This window comes from Durio zibethinus, chromosome 24, assembly GCF_047325235.1.
Source record: "Durio zibethinus cultivar Kanyao isolate XHJ-2024 chromosome 24, ASM4732523v1, whole genome shotgun sequence".
Classification (NCBI taxonomy): Eukaryota; Viridiplantae; Streptophyta; class Magnoliopsida; order Malvales; family Malvaceae; genus Durio; species Durio zibethinus.
This window is the reverse complement of record NC_143185.1, coordinates 1,523,816-1,542,452: the sequence shown is the minus strand read 5'-3', so window position 1 is coordinate 1,542,452 and position 18,637 is coordinate 1,523,816. Positions and strand designations below refer to the sequence as shown.

Below are 18,637 nucleotides of genomic sequence, written 5' to 3'. Positions count from 1 at the left end.
TGAGAATGAAAAGTTTATAAAAATATAAAAGCTCGTCATTTGGAGGGAGTACACTAATTATAAAGGGTTTTGATCGAAAGATGACTCACAAGAAGATTAATGGATCAAGAAAAAAATTCAAATCAAGAGATAAAGATTACAGTGACATAGAATATTATTATTGTGGTAAAAAATAATATATCCAAATATGCTACAAGAAACTAAAAAGGGATATGATTGCTTTTAAAAGGGCCAATGATGAGAAAAAATCGGATGAAGAAAAAAGTGATACTGCTACTATTGTATCTGACGATGATAATATCATTTTGACAATATGTGTAGATAAGATTCAGACTTTGAAAGGTGATAAAAGTTAGATTTTAGATTCAGTTGCTATAGTCCATATTTGCAATAATAAGAGTTACTTTGTGGAGTTGGAAGAGAATGAAAAGTATGGGGATATTGTGGTTGTCAACAATGAAAAGGTATAGATTTAAGGCATTAGGAATGTCACTTTGGATCTCACAATGATGTTGTTAGGGCCTTTCATCATGTAAGGTATATATCAAGTTGTAACTATAATTTGAATGTTTTTGGTAAGTTAGCATCTCGGTGGTACACATACTATGATAATAATAATTGGTTGAAAGTGTACAAGAATAGTATTGTGATTCTACAAGAAAATAAGATCAAAAATCATTTGCACATACTTGATGGAAGCTTAGTTGTTGAGATTTCTGTGACAAAAGAAAAAAAAAAGTAAGTATATCAACTTTCCAAATACTGTTAAAATATTTAAAGATTCAAGTTAATTGAAGATTTATTGAGTTTGCTTTGAATCTTATAATCTCACATCAAAAATTAAGTGAAGTTATAAGAATTTGAGTTTGTTTTATATCACAAGTCAAGAGTTTAATAAATGTATAAGAGTTTATCTTTATAAATAATATGTTTTTATTTGATAATCTTAAATAGTTAGATATTAAAAGAATAGTTAAGTGACTAGCTTATTAAAAATGTATAATTGAATTTTGAGTTAAGTTTTAAGTAATAAATTTTTGATGACTTTTTTTATTTTAAAAATTTTATAATTATAAAGATTTATTTGTTAAGAGATTAAGTTTGAAATAAATCATTTTAAAATATATTGAAATAAATATATTTGTGTATTTTTATTTTTAATTTAAATTTATTATTTTATATGTTATACTACACGTATGGATGATTTTTTTAACAATATTCAAGATGAACCGTATTTACTGAAGAATTTATTATCAGCATCTGATAAGTACAATGCTACCATTGCTATGGAACAATCCCACAAGCCTATTCCAAAGATTGATGAAGGATTTATGACAATTAGACGATGCCAAGGATTCAGAGTCCTTAATGCAACTATTCAAAGGCCATTAGACACAGGAAAATCCTGGATACACAATACGACAATTTTATCAAGTTTCAACAATGTGTCAGATTCACTGAGCTACACAAACAAAAGTTAAAATAAAGCAGACATCTGTCAATTCTGCATCAAAATGCAAAAAGACAATACCAGCTTGATCCGTAGGCAAAAAGGTTGAGGAGACACCATCTGAAGAAGAAATGCCCTGTACCCAATGTAATCCACACCATGAGTGTTTTGTTAACCTCATTCGCCTGACCTTTTTATTCAGTAAGCGACGGGAGTTCCTTTCACCGTGCCCTGAAGGTGTTTTGTATCTAGATTCACAGTGCGGTGGGAGGAACTCTAGCATGATGCCAAAGATTTTAAAAAAAATTTTGATCTGGAGGATTTTTTTAAATATTTCTTTCTTTTCATTTATCTCCCTATTTTACGAGCATGGATTTCACAATGCAAGTATGTGATCTTCAACTATAGTTATGTAATAAAAATAAATTATTTTAGGCGTGGAAAGATTAAGTGTTAAAAATTATAAGTTGAAAATGTTGAAGCAATGTCCATGTCCCTCACCAATGCTTCTCATGCTAACAACCTTGTCGGTGGTTGGGTCATGAGCTGTAAAGATGAAAAAATGCATATTCTAAGGTTCCAGTATATTCGCCATTTAGTCAAAAGTCATATTAACTGACAAATAAAAAGTTAGATAATAAAGATTTATTATTAATTATTATTTTATTATTATAAAATGCTCTTAAATTTTTTTATTTTCAAAAAACAAAATTTTGATATTACATGAAAATTATTTATGTTACTTATTTGATAATTTTGTCAAAAAAAAAAAAAAATCTTTGCAGTTGCTTGGTAGTTGATATGAAAGGCTTCATCATTTGGTTTACAGCCGGTTACCAGTCAACAGTCAATAGTCAACAGTTAACAACTATAGAAGTGGTCCCCCATTTTACTTGCTACCTAATCCCAAGCTCACCAATGTAGTTTCCCTGAAATTCCAGATCTCATCCCCCTTTAATTTCCCTAACCATTACTAACACCTCTTTTTCTTCTAGGAAAATGGCGAAAGCACTTGTTTCTGCAATTATAAAGCAGCTAGTAAAACTTATTGCTGAATAAAGTTGAATTGGATGGTTTGATCGCCCATCAATTTTCTTTCACTAATCAATCAATTAATATCTCTCTCTCTCTCTCTCTCTCTCTCAAAATGGCCTCAACACTTGTTTCTGCCATCTTGGAGCAACTCACTGCTATCACTACTGAGAATGCGCGGCAAGAGCTGAAGTTGGTGACAGGTGTTGAGAAAGAAGTCGAAAAGCTTGACAGCAATTTTAAGGCCATCCGCAATACGCTTGAAGATGCAGAGCAAAGGCAAATTGTGGAGAAAAGCGTGAAAGGCTGGTTAGATAAGCTCAAAGAAGTGTCTTATGACATGGAGGACGTGTTGGATGAGTGGACCACTGCACTCTCCAAGTTGCAAACAGATCCTGAATTAGATGTAAGTGCTTCTATTCCCAAGAGGATGAAAACTTCCACAACTTCATGTGTTTCTTCTTTTTGTCAAGTTGTTAGGCGTTATGACATTGCTGGCAAAATAAAAGGAATCAATGAAAGGCTAGATGAGATTGCTAAGGAGAAAGATAGATATCATTTAACAAAAATAGAAACCAAACAATTTAGACGAGTAGAGAGTACATCTTTTGTTGATGTGTCCAAGTTACATGGTCGAGAAGAGATTAAAAAGGAGGTACTGGAGAAACTGTTGAATGGGACTAGTGAAGAAGGCTGCATTCAGACCATCTCTCTAGTAGGGATGGGAGGGATCGGAAAAACAGCTCTTGCTCAATTAATCTTTCATGATCATCAAGTTCGAGCACACTTTGACAAGGTAATTTGGGTGTGTGTCTCGGACGATTCTGATCTAAACAAAATTGCGAGAGCAATTTTAGAACGTCTGGACGAAGGTTTAGCCACCACCTTCCAGAATCCAATTACCTTAGAAGATGCACTGAACAAAATTTGTGAAAAAATCAGATGTGCAAAATTCTTGCTTGTTTTAGATGATGTGTGGACAGACCGTGATGAAGATTGGGAGCCACTAAAAGCTGCTTTTCAACAAGGCATGTCTGCAAGTAAGATTTTGGTGACTACTCGTAAAGAATCAGTTGCAACGAGGATGGGATCCTCTCAATCTCAAGTGTTTCCTTTGGAAGAATTATCTGATGACGTGTGCTGGTTAATACTTAGTCAATTGGCCTTTATGGGAAAGGGAAATGAGTTGCGTGAAAAGTTGGAGGATATTGGAAGGGAAATAGCAAAGAAGTGTAAAGGTTTACCGCTTGCTGCAAAGACTTTGGGAGGTTTGTTACGGGAGAAAAACACTAGGAATGAGTGGCAAAATATACTGAACAGTGAGATATGGAAATTAAAAGTTGCAAAAGAAGACATTTTCAGACCTCTCCTGCTAAGTTATTATGATCTGCCCTCAGAAATAAGACCATGCTTATTATATTGTGCAATCTTTCCCAAAGATTTTGATTTTTGGCCAACTGAATTAATTAAGCATTGGATGGCACATGGTTATCTAAACTGCAAGGAGAATTTAGGGATGGAAGAAGAAAAAGGTGGTGAATACTTCAACCATTTAGCATCTCGTTCTTTTTTTCAAGACTATGAAAAAGATGAGGATGGTAACATAATTGAATGTAAGATGCATGACATGGTACATGATTTTGTCCAATATTTGACAAATGAAGAAATTGTGGCGGTGGAGTTTGACAACAGTGAAACTGTGAGGCTTGATTTATCTTCCAAAAAGACTCATCATTTGAGGGTAAAGATATCAAAAGAGGATCAATTTCCTGTGTCTATAAAAGGCATAGAGAACCTACGGAGCCTTCTAGCTGGTGGTGAACAGTGTGATGTAACTGGTGAAGCCTTGGCGGCATTCTTCAAGGGAGCGAAATGTCTAAGATTATTGGATTTTGCGATGGAGTGGTATGGTCATGTAAAAGTAAAAGAAATTCCAAATGAAATAGGGAAATTAATTCATCTGAGATACCTTAATTTGAGAGGCAGTGAGAATTTAAAAGAATTGCCTGAAGGAGTGTGTGAATTGCATAATTTGCAATACCTGAATCTCTGGAATTGTCGTGGTCTTGAGAAACTACCAGATGGTATGGGGAAATTAATTAACCTGAGGTATTTTTATTCTCGGAATTGTATTGGGCTACAATATGACCCAAAAGGGATTGGGAGATTAACTTCTCTCAGGGAATTAATCCCAGTCAAGGCGAGAGTAGATGGCAAAGACGCAGCTAAAGAATTCAGTGTGGGAGATTTGGAAAACTTGGACCTTCTTCGTGGATATCTTCAGATAAGCCTGGTGGGAAATGTGGTAGATGTGGAAGAGGTTAGGAGAGCCAAACTTCACAACAAGATACATCTTGACAGGCTGTTTCTAAACTTCAGGAGGCGTGGAGAGACAAATCCTAATGACATCATTCAAGCCTTAAATCTACCTCCTTCCTTTGACATATCGGTGGAAGAAGGGTTAATCAGGTACTCTTTCTATCTATTTCTCTTTCCAATTTTTATTCTAATTAAATTTATTCAAATTGTTTTTAAAAAAGAGAGCTGCTAGACACATTTCAATTTTTTTTTCTTCACAATTATTTTATTAAAAAATGTTCTTTTAAGTAAGATTATTTAATTATTTTTTCATCTTAATTTTAAAACTTGCAGATATATATATTTTTAGTAAATTTTATAATTTATGGATATAAAAATCTAATAAATTATATAACGTATTGTTTATGCATATTCAATAAATAAAAAAAGTTACATTTAAGGTTTGGAAAAAAAATCAATTGAGAAAAATATTTTGAAGAAATTTCACAACATCATAAAAAAGTCACAAATTGTTTTAAATAATTATAAACTTATTTACAAATTGATAGAAAAAATTATGCATGTGAGTTTTTAGATTTTTTTTTCATTTGAAGAATGTGGGATAAAATTTTTTAAATTTTCGGATATATAAGTTAGGAAAATTTTAGAAGTTTTTGGATATGTAAGTCTAAAAGTTTTTAAAATTTTTAGATTTATAAATTCAAAAGTTTAAAAGTAAAAGAGATTTAAAAAAAAATAATTAAATAATTTATTTAAAAATTATTTTGAAAAAAATATGAAGATTAAAAAGAAGAGTGTGGATGGAAACTCCTTATAAAAATCACTTCAAAGTATAATTATAATTTTACCATGTGTTTTACATTAATATTACAAGGATAACCTTTGACTTTGATCGCCGTAGTGCCAAAAGAAGGTCAACGTAAGGCTTGTCATCCGTGGAAAGAAGAAATGGTGCTGGCTTCTACTTCTTTTATGCTTTTATATATATTTTTTCAAAACATTCAGTATGTGATTGTCTGAAATCATGTAAAAACTTAAATGTGTGTCTGCCGCTGTCTTTGGTCCCTGCATTGAACCCTCGAGCTGTTGGACCAAATCCTGCGGCTCACTTCTGTATGTGTAATTAATTTGTTGTGTGCTTGTTATTTGTGAGATCTTTAACTTGTAATGTAATATTTTAAATGTATGGAATCATTTATGTTTAATATTATTGAGGTGCTAATATTTTCTCAATAAAATCTGTTTTTGGTAACATTCAAATTTTCTTGAAACTATAATCTTAATAAGTGATCTTGTTTATTTATTTTATTTGGTTATGTATCATGACACTTAAATAACTCTATTTTTCTTTGTTATTAGTACATTTTGCATGCTATATTCACAATTAGTCTGATAGCCATTCAAAAACAATCAGCAAAGGCAAAGAATTAATTACATATGCTAACAAAAATAAAAAAAAATAAAAAGGATTGCATTCGTATTGTTGTAAATTCATCTGTTCTTAAACTTTTTATAATTAACACTCTTTTCTCTCCGAGAGATTATACATTCACGAATATGTAAAAAATACTTTGTACCTGAAGAATCATATATGAAAAAAAAAGGTTAAAACTCAAACATATAAAATTTTATATAACTCAAGTACAGAAAAAAGATAAAAATTTTATATAACTCAAGTACAGAAAAAAGATGAGTCAAGGATGTATATGTAAATATAAAAAGTAAATGCATGCCAATCATAATAGTTCCAATCAAGCCTTGGTTGCAAATAATTTTTATTCTCGCAGACATTTTAACGAAAGCAACATTGACATTGCAGGGAACTGATAAGAAAATTAAACCCGACACATATTCTCATAAAATTTTCAATGTTCCAATATTCCATAAAAAAAAATTTGTCAACTTAGTTACCATTTACTAGTTATTTCCCATGATGTGATCAAACTAATTTTGACTTTTAAATCTTCAAATCCAATTGTTTTGACTAGAATCTTTCATGCATTCAGATGTTGTTTTTAGATTTTTCAACACTTGAATGCTCTAGTAAATTCATAAAAAATTTTACACTAATCACTATATTTGATTAAGAAAAAAGAAAATTTTTTACATTTATTTTCTGCATGACAGGAGTTTAGTTGAGATGTGATCGGTGGTCCGGTATGCAGACAAGAACACCAATAGCTTCCAAACTGATCATCTTCCATGTGGTGCCCTTTAAAGCAAACATAAAAAAGATTGTGTGCTTTTCACTAATTATTAATACTTTATCTCAAAATTCAAAAGCAAAAAAGATACCCAGATCCTTCATTGATTCTCTGCAACTCTGCAAATTTGCCTACTTCAATTAAAGGTATGGGAATTTCTCTTTTGACCCAGGTTCAAAATTTGTTAACTTTTACGCTTTAGATCTTGAAAATGTGACGGCCGCCAAGAATAATGGGTCTCTTTCAGAATTCATGGCTTTTCATTTTTTGTTTTGAGATGAAACGGCGATGCTTTTTTTTAGAGTAATATTAGTTCCAAGGAAATAATTATTGGCTGTAAAAGCCTCGTCTTTGGCTGTTCTTAGGACCGCGAAGGGGAAGCTTACGCTTGTGAATTGGTTTCTTGAGTTTTTGCTACAGAAGGAAAATTTGACGTTTCTAGGAAAGTCTGAATAGTAGATATCCTTTCAAGTTTTAATTTTCTTGCTTCATCATGTATATTTTGAATGCTTGCTTTGGTGGGTTTTTGATATTTTATTGGTTTGGTGGCGCTAGATAAAAATCATCTGCTTGTTTTGTTTTGGTTTTGATAGATATCGTCTGCTGTATCCATATAGTGGGAAAAGATTTCAGGAAGTTGTTTGGAGATTTCATTCCTTAATTGTCATTCTTTAGTGGTTTTTTCTTGTTGCAGTTGTTGTTGTCAGCGTTTATATCAGGGGTTTTTGTTTTCAGGCATTCTTGTATTTGGCCTGTAGTTGTTGATTTTGATTGATTTGCGGAGGAAGGAAACAGTTTTTTTCAGTAATTGGGAATTTCTATACATATTTGAGTTGATGGGAGGTCGTAGCTCAAGGGAGGGGAGTTGGAGGCAGAATTCATCTTCAAGGGATTCTCACTATGGGTATCCTCAGTCGTCATATAGTCAAGAAAGCCAGAGTTATGTGCCTCAGCATAGCTATGCCTCCCCACAGTATTATCCACCATCTCAACAAGAGCTGCAGTATTATCCACATTCACAAGACCATGGCAGCGATAAAAGGACGATAGACAGGACGTATTCAAGAATTGCAGACAATTACAACTCCTTAGATCAGGTTAATTTCTTCATGGATTTCTTTTTATTATAAGTTTTTATATATTTACGCTTTCTTCTTTTCCCCAGCAACAATTCAGTAGTTTATTTTGTACTGTGTTTGGTCAAGTTGATGAAGGAAAGGTGACATGAATCATTTGATTACAGGTGACGGAGGCTCTTGCTAATGCTGGTCTTGAATCTTCCAATCTTATTGTTGGTATTGATTTCACAAAGAGCAATGAGTGGACAGGTTAAGATCCACTATCTTAATTGCCAGTAATATGTGTTTTTAGCCATAGTAGAGCCTGCTGAATCTGGCTTGTTTTGAAGGGAAAAGATCATTCAATAGAAAAAGTTTGCACCACATTGGAGATGTTCTAAATCCTTATGAACAAGCAATATCAATCATTGGGAAAACCTTAGCTGTCTTTGATGAGGATAATTTAATTCCTTGCTTTGGATTTGGTGATGGTATGTATTTATTTATTTTCGCTATGAGAATGCCTATTTACTTATATGCAGATGCTAAGAATTACTTGTATCTGTTGGCAGCATCAACACATGATCAAGATGTCTTCAGTTTCTACCCAGATGAGAGATTTTGTAATGGATTTGAGGAAGTCTTAAGCAGATATAGAGAAATTGTGCCTCATCTGCAACTTGCTGGTTTCCATTACCTCCTGTTTTTCATTCTTGTTCTGAGTTACCTCTTGAAGCATATCCAATAAAATAATTAGTACAATATCTTTTCAGGACCTACATCATTTGCTCCTATCATTGAAATGGCTATGACCATTGTTGAGCAGAGTGGTGGATACCATGTGTTAGTGATAATTGCTGATGGGCAGGTATTTTTCTGTGTGTGTGGGTTTACTTCACTTAATTACTTTCTAGATTATCTTGAAAGCAAAATTGGTCAGAAAGGAAACTTTTGTGAGGATTGGCATTGGAATAAAATGAATAAAAAATACTGACATAATGGTTTATTTTACCACTTATGATTTTTCTAGCAATGTGTTATTACTATTTTTATTAACTTTTTTATAATGGTTCAGAATGATTTACTAAGTTTCATATGGGTTTAATATCACTAATAGTGATGGTTGTTTCAGGTGACTAGAAGCGTTGATACTCAGCATGGCCAGCTAAGTCCACAAGAGCAGAAGACTGTTGATGCCATAGTGCAAGCAAGGTGAGCATAATGTAACCTATTTCATACTTTTTTTTTTTTTCTGTGCAACCATTTTTTTTCTTAATTGTTTCATATATTTCAGCAAGCTTCCTCTGTCGATTATATTGGTTGGTGTTGGAGATGGACCTTGGGACATGATGAAGGAGTTTGACGATAACATTCCTGCTCGAGCATTCGATAATTTTCAGGTAAATTCTGAGTGCATACAAGATATTTCATGTTAGATATCATCTGTCTTTCGTACCTATGGTATTATCATTATGCTTCAGTTGTTAAGGTTTTTGTCCTTGTGCTTCTCTTTCTCTAGTTTGTGAATTTCACAGAGATTATGTCAAAGAATACAGCCCCATCCCGGAAGGAGACAGAATTCGCTCTAGCTGCTTTAATGGAGATTCCTTCACAATACAAAGCAACCATTGAGCTTAATATTCTGGGGTAATAATTCGTTCTGTGTTGGTCATTTAAAAGGTTTTTGTGTTACCCTTTTGCAACTCAAGTTTTGATGGTGATTTTCAATTTATTTGTTGTGCAGTGGCCAAAAGGGTAATGTTCCTGAGAGAGTTCCCCTACCTCCTCCTATATATGGTGCAGCATCTTTCAACAGCTCAAAACCTTCCCATTCTACTAGTTTCCAATATGGTTCAGCATCTTTCAGCAGCTCAAAACCTTCTCATCTAACCAGCTTCGAACCAAGTGTCCCTCCTTATCCTGGAGATACTAGTCCTGTCAGCTCAGCTACCCCAGCTTCAAGTTCTACTTATGATAGCCAGGTATGAGAATTTTAGTGTAGTTGTTCAGTCGGTCCATATATATTCTATTAATAACAAGCTACCTTGGCATTCAACTTTTGAACTGAAATCTGAAAGAACCAAAGACTTGAGATTGTAAATTTCTCTATTCTTCCTCCTCTTCGTCCTATCTTACTCTTACACTGCATATTGGATTATTTATCTTGATGGCTAATATCCCTTCACCGATGTTTTGAACAGATTTGTCCCATTTGCCTTAGTAACTCAAAAGACATGGCATTTGGTTGCGGGCATCAGGTAAAAATCTCTAATGCTTTTTCTTGTCAGTTCTTCATTTAGATAATTGTAGAGGAAGGTGCTGACATAATACTACCCGATGTATTTTTCTCTCAGACCTGTGAAGAATGTGCAAAAGGCCTCCAAACCTGCCCAATATGTCGAAGTCCGATCCAAACCAAAATAAAGCTCTACTTCTGATATTTTTGTTAAATTATCTTTGCTCATCATTCTTTGTTAATTTGTTATTGAGAAAATGCAATTAGTGATAGGTCTGATGAAGTTAGTTTCTGGTGCCAATGACCCAAAGAAGGGGATCTCATCCTTTGTACATTCTCTTTTGGAGTGAACTCTCTGTACATTTATGATATTTGATTATTTCTTTTATTCCTCCTTGCCTTTATGAATTATGATCAATGCTCCTTCCATATATCTGTCCACATGAAAAGTTATGAGAGAAGCTGATGGATATTAATAAATCAGCTGGAGTTTGCTCTATAGCGCAGAAGTGCACAGTTATTGGGATGTAAATTAGGTCTATTTCTGGATTTAGTTTGACAGATATTTGGCCTTATTGATACTATAACCGTGAAATGTGAACCTTTGGTTGTTGTCAGGTCTGCACTTAGCTTCCAATAATTCAATCTTAGACTAAATCTTAGTAGAATTCTAGTAACAGACAGTAAATTTTGGAATGCATCATATGAAGAAGTGCGCTTTTGAGATTGTCCTAAAAAGAGATTAGGTTTAAACAAAATCTATGATTCATGGACTATTTCGAAAGTAAAATTTTGAATGCATCTTACGAGTGAGTGTACTTTTAAAATTTTACAATGAAGAAAATTAATCAAATCTTAGGTGTTACTTAAGGGTGGTTATATGGAGTTAAACTCACCTTCTTAAATGGCTGATTTTCGTTGTAAAAAGAGTTAGCTAAATCACTTGTGAGATACTAATTTATTATTAGTAAATTTTAATTCTTGTGACCATCCAAGTGTTTTTTTAAGCTTCTCGAGTCTTTGATTATAGCTGATAGGGAATTTAATTCTGGTCTGCACAATAATTTTGAAGATAATCACATGCAAATTGTTAAGTAACTATGTATAGAGATCTAATCTATTCGTTGGCTATGCATGCAGTATAAGATAATAGGGAGGATGACACTTTCATTTTTTATTTTGTTAACAAGAGTTTCAAAATCACCAATATTTAATGCACTCAACCGTTTCAGAAAAACCAACCATTCATATTTAACTGGAGATTAGAAGCTGAAAAACTCGTTCCATCCGTATTCCTTATCCATTGAAAGAGACCAGCCACCTTCTTTACAAACTTATCTAGGTTATTTTCTGTTCATTGTTCAGCTTCTGAAATTCTCCAAGTGTGCTATTGAGATGGCCTCAGCTGCCAAGTTTGCTTACCAGAGATTGAGACAAGAAGGTAATGAGCTTGATGCTGATGAAATAGCAGAGAGACTGATTAGGAGATCAAGAACCTGGTACAGGCTTAAAAGGGTACATGTTAGGAGGAGGTTTAGGCTTAAGGTTTCAAGCTTGAAAAGATTCATGAGGAGGAAAGTTAAGGTTGCCAGGCTTTCATTTGCCAAGCTGATAAAGAGATTGAAAGAAAGTCAGGTTCATTTTGGTGATCTTTTCGCTGGAAACTATTTGTTCATTCAAATCAATCCTACCACCATGAATTGCTTTGAAAAATCTTGTGATGGCCCTGGCCTAAAAGGCTTGCCTGCCAGTTATTCTGTCCCTAAGATTGCCTGATTTTTATTTTTTATTTTTTAGTTTTACTAGTGTAATATAGGGTAGCTGTTACTATTTGCAACCCTCTTTTGGCATTGTGTAATAATCCAGGATTGAACTGTAAACAAAGGTATCAGTTCAAGTAAGAATCTGGGAAAATATGCAACAGAAATTAATCAAAGAAAGGATGCAATTTCTGGAAAAGATTTCTATGTTAATTTCATTAGTACAAATCAAAATACCAATGCAGTTTATGCATGATTCAATTGCAATTGCTAATGCTGCATGTGGCATTCCAATACAGAATTCTTTAAGCAAGTGGGTGAATCTCAAGTTAAGGATAACCGTGAATGTTATGACTGTTTAATCTATTTTTATCTAAAACAGGTGTATCAGTTACATATCAGTCATGTCAAAATTGAGCAACAGTTATAAAATTTTATTCGAGCTTAACTTAATTAATTCATGTAACCATGAGTAGCATGCAAGAAAAGGAAAATGCTTTGAAAAAGCTACAAAACAATCTGCTCCGGCAAATTCTGTTTGAGGGCATTGAAAAGTGATGTGGAAACTAAAACAATTTTCAATATTATCGAGTCAGATGTGTCTGAATTTCTGTCACTAACAGAAAGCATTAACTCTTCATGATGGAGTTGTGGAAAAACATTACTAGTTGTCTAGATTTAGACACAAACAAATGAACGAATCATGTGATCTGTTTGAAGTTGGAGGATGGGCGTTAATAGTCAATCTCTACCCCAACCAAGTGGACTTAAGTAGACATGTATTGCTTCTTGAGATAGAATTAGTTATGGTACTAAATGAATAATTTATTTATTTCCAAATTCATGAATAATTTATTTATATTTGAGATTACGAGAAATTGAGCTAGAATGAACTAAGAAATGTTTGAAGGTTTTGTGAAAGAATCAACATATCTAGGTGATTAAAAAATATTAGCTCTTTAACTTGAACAAGTAAATACAAGAGATGATATTAATCATCTTTGACAACATGTTAAGTACAAGAAAAAAAGTTATAAGATTATTAAGAGATTTACTTCTTAACTATCAGATTCATTTTAAATAAAAGATTGAAAATTCTAATATTGCATTAGACATTAATTTACTTAGAAAAATCGAACCGATAAAATAAAATCAATCATGTATTTTTAATGTATAGTTCATAGTAATACCAAAATTTCCAATTTGAAACTACCGGCCTTAACATCAAGATTAGGTTTCCAGTTTTATAATGCTTCTTTCGCTAAATTTTGCTTTTGGTAATATGATTAGGAATGTCTTTTAACCACATTCAAGATTTACTTTTGAATGCTTTTCATGATAACCAAACAAGGTTGACAAAGACTCGTCTTTTTACGAATTGAAGTAAAGAATAATTGATACCTGCAATTATTTTAAAAAAATAATATTTAATAAATTTAAAATTTAAATAATAATATCCACGAATATTTATTTTTTTATCTCATAGTTAGGCTTCTTATATATAAATAATACTCCATTTTATCATTGAAATATTATACTTTTAAAAATATGGTACTTAAATAAAAAAAAATTAATCAACACCTAAATTATATTTTTATGTATCAACTTATTCTAATTCTTACCATTGTTAAAATAATATTAATGTGACACTTAATTGTTGATATGGATAACATGTGCTTGTCAAGTGGTTTAGATGTGATTGTCATGTATCATTTTTTAAAATAAAAAAATTTTAAAAATATAATTTTTAAGAAAATTTTTTTTTTATTTTTTTACTTTTTAAAAATGACACATGACATCGCATTAATGTCACATGGCATCTATGTGTCATTCACATTAATATTTAAGTGCCACCTAGCATTATTCTAACAATGTTAAAAAGTTGGAGTAATTTTATTCACGAAATTAAGTTTAGATGCTTGATTAAAGATTTTTTTAGTGTAGGTACCATATTACAAAATTTCAATAATTCAGTGACCAAATGAAGAATTATCCCAAATACTCTCTTATGATATTTCAATTATTAATAAGGCCCACAAACTCTCTACTTACACTTATTTACCGAGGCCCAAAGGACTCTCAAAGAAAGAGTAGACTTGACCCATTTGGCCCAAAATGAGACTCAAAACAACCCCATGTTGAAACGCACCGGCTTAGCTCTATAACAAGCCAAAAAAAATAAAGGAAAAAGCGAAGGGTTTTTGCTTTCCGAGTTTTTGAAGCAAAGCAGACCAAACCCTTCACTGTTCTTCACTCAGCTTTCACCAATGAAGTTCCTCTTTCGATCCATTTACAGTAAAAAAATTTCGAAACTTTACTTATATCCATTTCCTTTTTTCACTAGATTCATCGACCTGGCTGCTTATCTCGTTTCCTTTTTTCTTCTTTTTTTGTTGTTTAAAACAGGTCCCAACAGGACTCTGCTTCGAGCTCTGGGTCGGCGCCAGTTTTCTGATTCGGCAGGAGTAAAAGCCAAACGAAACTATGCTGAAAATGTCTCTGAATACAACACTGTCCTCACTTCTCTCGTTACTAAACGAAGGTTCTGCCTTTTCAGTTGTTGCTTTATCTGGGTCTTTTTTAATATACTATATTTGTTTAGATATGGTTTAGCTTTTGCTTTCACTATTTTTTTAGGGTTTGGATACAAAACCACATAATGTTTTGGAAGATCAGACCTTGAAGATGTTATTTATCATTTGAGAACTAAAATTCATGATTTTGTTTTTATAGTATATATATAACAGTTTTATTAGAATTAGATTTACGTTTTAATCATTTCTTCATTATTGATCAATTATGGTCTTACTTCGTAGCAACTTTTAAGGAAGCGAAAACTAGAGTAAATGAGTAGCAAACAGACATGGCCTTTTTTTTTTTTTTATGAATCGAGTATGGTGGTGTAGGCATTTTCTGTTGAGGGATGTTTATGATGATATGATGCTGGATGGGGTACGGCCAACTAGAGATACTTTCGAGGCTTTGATTATGGGAACCATGAGAGGGGCACGGCTGCAAGATGCTTTCTTTTTCAGAGATGAAATGAAGGCCATGGGATTAGTCCCTGAGGTATTTTGTGTTCTATTCTGTCCTAATTAGTTGTTACTTTTACAGTTATTGCTTCCCGATTTTTCATATTAAATTTACCATATTGAAATTGGCTATTTCATTCCCCCGAATTGATCAAATTATTTGTTAATTATTTTAGAATGACTATGAATTTTATTTATGTAATAGGTCACTTTATATAACTTTTTGATCTCAACCTGTGGGAAATGCAAGAATTCGAACCTTGCAATTCAGGTATGCCACTTACGTGTTTGCAGAGATATTTTATTTGTATAATTTTTGTATTGTTTTAATTTATCTTTTCTCTATAACCTCTAATTATTCAACCTAGTTGTTCTTTTTCATGTAAGATTCTGGAAGAAATGAAGAGATATGACGTGAAGCCTAATGGACAAACTTATGTTTGTCTGCTTAATGCATGTGCATCAAATGGACGATTAGATCAAGTGTATGCTACTATTTCTTTGGTGTAACTTTCCATTTTTAAGTTCAATGACTCTGCTTAAATTCCTTCGTCTATGAATGCTTGTTCCTTAGCCGTGATAGTATGGTGGTTCTTATGCTGCACTGTGGTTAGAATGAATTTTTACTTCTATATGATGAGAACTTCCAATATGTTCTTGCAAAACAACTATCCATCTCTCGCTTGCTGACTAGCCAAAGAAGATTCTGCAATTTTGAAAATTATTAAACTAATCTGCATATAAATGCTGTAGATTAGCAATAGTTCGTGATATGACTGCTGCTGGTGCTGAATTGAACAAGTTTTGCTACGCTGGACTTATTGTTGCACATACGAACAAGATGCCTAGAGCAGATGATATAGCAACCAAAGTAATTATCAAACTTTTATCTTTGCTCGGACTAGTGCTTTGTTCATTTTTCTTTTGTAGCTTTCTAACATTTCCCTCACCTCTCTAGATTATTGAGTTAGCTGAACAGTCTAAAGGATGGTCATCTCTTGAAGCAAGTGGAAATACTGGGAATGCAATGCTTGGCATTTCTGAAGAAGAGTTATACAACTTACCTACTGCTGATTTTGTTCATAGGCGCTTTTTCTTATACAGGCAGTTTACTGTATACCATGTTGCATTTCATGCTTGTGCAGACCTTAGGAATGTAGAGGTGCTGTCTCATATCTTCCAGAGATCCTCTTTGTATTACCATCTCTCTCTCTCTCTCTCTCTCTCTCTCTCTCTCTCTTAAGTACATTTGCACTCGATTGGAGGCATATGAAGTACTACATTATTGCTCTTGCTATTCATTAAGCTGGTAATATATATATGTATGTATTTGTGCATCACAAGTTGATGTTATTGTTACAATTCCCTATCCTTGGTTTCTGCACTAAAATTTTGCCATATCATGGTTATAGAGGTATATATACTTTCAGCAAGCTTTTAATTGACCTTAAAGTTAACAGTTTACAAGTTTGTTTACTTGGCTATAGTCTCTATACTGCCCCCACCAACTAGTTATCAATCTAGATGCACGAATATCATAGTGCATACACTGTTTGGATTTTTAATACACTGGGAAGTTACCTACCTTGTAGACTTATCTCCCCAACTTTTTTAGTAAACCATGAAGCAGTCTGACTTCATCCATTTTGTTTGGTGAAGCATGTTTTGTGTACTCTGTAACTGTTATTCTGTTGACTTTTATTCATATATTTATCTTTGATCATGGTAGGCGATGGAAACTTTACTGGAGATGCTCAAGAATGATGGTAAAATTCCTGACATCTTTATTACCATGCAAATTATGAGGTATGCATTGTTGTTTCATTTATTTATCATTATTTAGCCATTTCAATGGAAAAAGCTTTCAGGTTGTTGGCAACTTTCCTTTATTAATACGTTTTTTTAGATGCTATCTTAATGCTGGAGACATCGACCATGGTGTTCAAATTTTTGAAGACTACTTAAATGAAGGGAAGCCTCCAGTAATGGAACTTTATGCAGTGAGTTTTCATGCAATATTTGTTACTTGCTAAGATATTCTTCTGTTAATTTTTTCTATTTTCTCTGTGCTGTCTGGACACTTAACCATTTGTTTCTTTTTCTCTATTTTGGAAAATCTGGGAATTAACTTTGTGGTAATATCAGGTCTCCTAATTTCTAACATAGGATTTTACTGCTTAGAGTGCATTATATTTTCATAATATCTGTGAAGTCCACTTATTGTATTTAAGTGGAGATAATATAAGACCGCCTCTGTCTATTCTTTGTAATTCTGGGCGTCACTTTGTTCTATTGTCATAAAGGGAGGATGTCTACCTGATAAAATGGCTGGTTTTTAATATGATTAATAGCATGCAATTCAATGTACTTGAAGTCATATAATCGTTAAGTTATTGCAATTTTTTTGTCTGTAGACACTTGTTGAGGGAGCTATGATTGGGTATACTCCCAGAGGAATGCAACTTGCTCAAGAAACACTGGTATGTATGATGGCACTTAGTTGATTCATTAACTTCCGAAATATCATAATTGTCTTCATCATGTTGAATCATATGGTTTTGTTGGCTCAATTGCAGGCTAAGATGAATTCTAGGAACTTTTTCTTGAACGCTAAAGTAGGAAGTGATCTCCTCCTTGCTGCTGCTGGTGAGAAGGTAAGCAAATACTTAAGTTGCTATTCTCTGCTTTTTTTTTTTTGTGAATGAATAGTTTGTCCGATATAATATTCTTAGAACTTGTCATGTTTTCTGACACAGACGGGTGGATATACAAATGCAAACTATATATGGGACCTGATGCTGGCTCGCAAAGTAGTTCCTTCTCTTTCTGCAGTGGACGCATATTACAAAGGCCTAAAAGTAAGTCTTCTTACCTCTTGTGCTATCATCTGCCAAATTATTAGTTGTCTTTCATTGTTCATTTTCTCCTTTCTCTAGGTAGTTTGAGGAACAAACAGTGGTTCACAAATGTAAAATATGCTGTCATTTATGCAAGTACATGTCGTAGACAGGTGACTCAGATCTGTCTGGTCAAATTTACGGATTTTCTTCTCTTATTGCAGCAACGTGAGATACCGGAAAATGATCCAAGATTGCAACTAGTTTCTCGTACCTTAAACAACCTGCGTTTTAGATTCGGAAGAGGACCTGCTTGACCTGAGGAGGAAATCTGCTTTATTTTGTACCCAGTACTGTTGCCATGTTGAAGTAGAAATTTGAGGCAAAATCTTCTTCTTTAGTCATAGTAATTGCTACATATGAATGAATTGGTTCCATAAGAGAAGAGGAAATAGATGGATGGGCTTGTTTTGGATGCATGTGGCAGATATTAGGTGGTTCATTCTCCATTGTAAAACTGAACCTTTTTTTTTTTTGTTCTTAGCTAATTCAGTTGACATTTCTATTTTTCCAGAATAAAACAAATAATTTATCTTACCAATTGTATGAATCATTAATTGTAAAAAATAAATAAAAAAAAAAGGTAGGTTCTTATACGAGTAATCTAATTAGTAATTCATTTTTTCCCTTAAAATTTTAAAAATTTAAA

General features: G+C 33.0%; 4 protein-coding genes across 6 annotated transcripts; all 4 read left to right on the top strand.

The window, feature by feature from the left end:
* The first annotated feature begins 2,381 nt into the window (after positions 1–2,381).
* Positions 2,382–6,011, top strand: LOC111316608 (putative disease resistance protein RGA3). Its single transcript, XM_089753935.1, has 2 exons — positions 2,382–4,951; positions 5,703–6,011. The coding sequence occupies exons 1-2, from the start codon at positions 2,598–2,600 to the stop codon at positions 5,722–5,724; spliced, it is 2,376 nt and encodes a 791-aa protein (XP_089610061.1). The 5' UTR covers positions 2,382–2,597; the 3' UTR covers positions 5,725–6,011.
* A 902-nt stretch (positions 6,012–6,913) lies between these two features.
* Positions 6,914–10,687, top strand: LOC111316606 (E3 ubiquitin-protein ligase RGLG2-like). 3 transcript variants are annotated; one of them, XM_022918618.2, is made up of 12 exons: positions 6,914–7,151; positions 7,741–8,102; positions 8,249–8,333; positions 8,414–8,554; positions 8,636–8,749; positions 8,837–8,931; positions 9,196–9,275; positions 9,358–9,463; positions 9,583–9,710; positions 9,808–10,045; positions 10,265–10,321; positions 10,418–10,687. In XM_022918618.2, exons 2-12 carry the CDS (start codon positions 7,842–7,844, stop codon positions 10,499–10,501), a joined length of 1,389 nt encoding a protein of 462 aa, XP_022774353.2. In that variant the 5' UTR covers positions 6,914–7,151; positions 7,741–7,841; the 3' UTR covers positions 10,502–10,687. The 3 variants fall into 3 exon arrangements, with proteins under 3 accessions (XP_022774353.2, XP_089610138.1, XP_089610139.1); XM_089754012.1 differs by having other exon boundaries at positions 7,371–8,102; XM_089754013.1 differs by lacking the exon at positions 8,414–8,554 and having other exon boundaries at positions 6,917–7,151.
* Positions 10,688–11,512: 825 nt separating this feature from the next.
* On the top strand, positions 11,513–12,258 carry LOC149511799 (uncharacterized). The gene has a single exon (XM_089753847.1). It carries the CDS (start codon positions 11,695–11,697, stop codon positions 12,073–12,075), a length of 381 nt encoding a protein of 126 aa, XP_089609973.1. The 5' UTR covers positions 11,513–11,694; the 3' UTR covers positions 12,076–12,258.
* A 1,993-nt stretch (positions 12,259–14,251) lies between these two features.
* Positions 14,252–18,529, top strand: LOC111316603 (Pentatricopeptide repeat (PPR) superfamily protein). Its single transcript, XM_022918614.2, has 13 exons — positions 14,252–14,354; positions 14,466–14,601; positions 14,966–15,128; positions 15,297–15,362; positions 15,479–15,576; positions 15,845–15,962; positions 16,050–16,253; positions 16,821–16,897; positions 16,998–17,091; positions 17,506–17,571; positions 17,668–17,745; positions 17,848–17,949; positions 18,153–18,529. The coding sequence occupies exons 1-13, from the start codon at positions 14,327–14,329 to the stop codon at positions 18,243–18,245; spliced, it is 1,323 nt and encodes a 440-aa protein (XP_022774349.2). The 5' UTR covers positions 14,252–14,326; the 3' UTR covers positions 18,246–18,529.
* Positions 18,530–18,637: the final 108 nt, after the last annotated feature.

Bases quoted from the DNA above. Each gene is read 5' to 3' on its own strand.
- LOC111316608 (XM_089753935.1), top strand. From the start codon at position 2,598: ATGGCCTCAACACTTGTTTCTGCCATCTTGGAGCAACTCACTGCTATC. The intron at 4,952-5,702 runs GTACTCTTTCTA...TGATCGCCGTAG, and splicing joins GTGGAAGAAGGGTTAATCAG to TGCCAAAAGAAGGTCAACGT.
- LOC111316606 (XM_022918618.2), top strand. From the start codon at position 7,842: ATGGGAGGTCGTAGCTCAAGGGAGGGGAGTTGGAGGCAGAATTCATCT. The intron at 8,334-8,413 runs GTTAAGATCCAC...CTTGTTTTGAAG, and splicing joins AAAGAGCAATGAGTGGACAG to GGAAAAGATCATTCAATAGA. The intron at 9,276-9,357 runs GTGAGCATAATG...CATATATTTCAG, and splicing joins GATGCCATAGTGCAAGCAAG to CAAGCTTCCTCTGTCGATTA.
- LOC149511799 (XM_089753847.1), top strand. From the start codon at position 11,695: ATGGCCTCAGCTGCCAAGTTTGCTTACCAGAGATTGAGACAAGAAGGT.
- LOC111316603 (XM_022918614.2), top strand. From the start codon at position 14,327: ATGAAGTTCCTCTTTCGATCCATTTACA. The intron at 15,577-15,844 runs GTATGCTACTAT...TAAATGCTGTAG, and splicing joins AATGGACGATTAGATCAAGT to ATTAGCAATAGTTCGTGATA. The intron at 17,572-17,667 runs GTATGTATGATG...GCTCAATTGCAG, and splicing joins AACTTGCTCAAGAAACACTG to GCTAAGATGAATTCTAGGAA.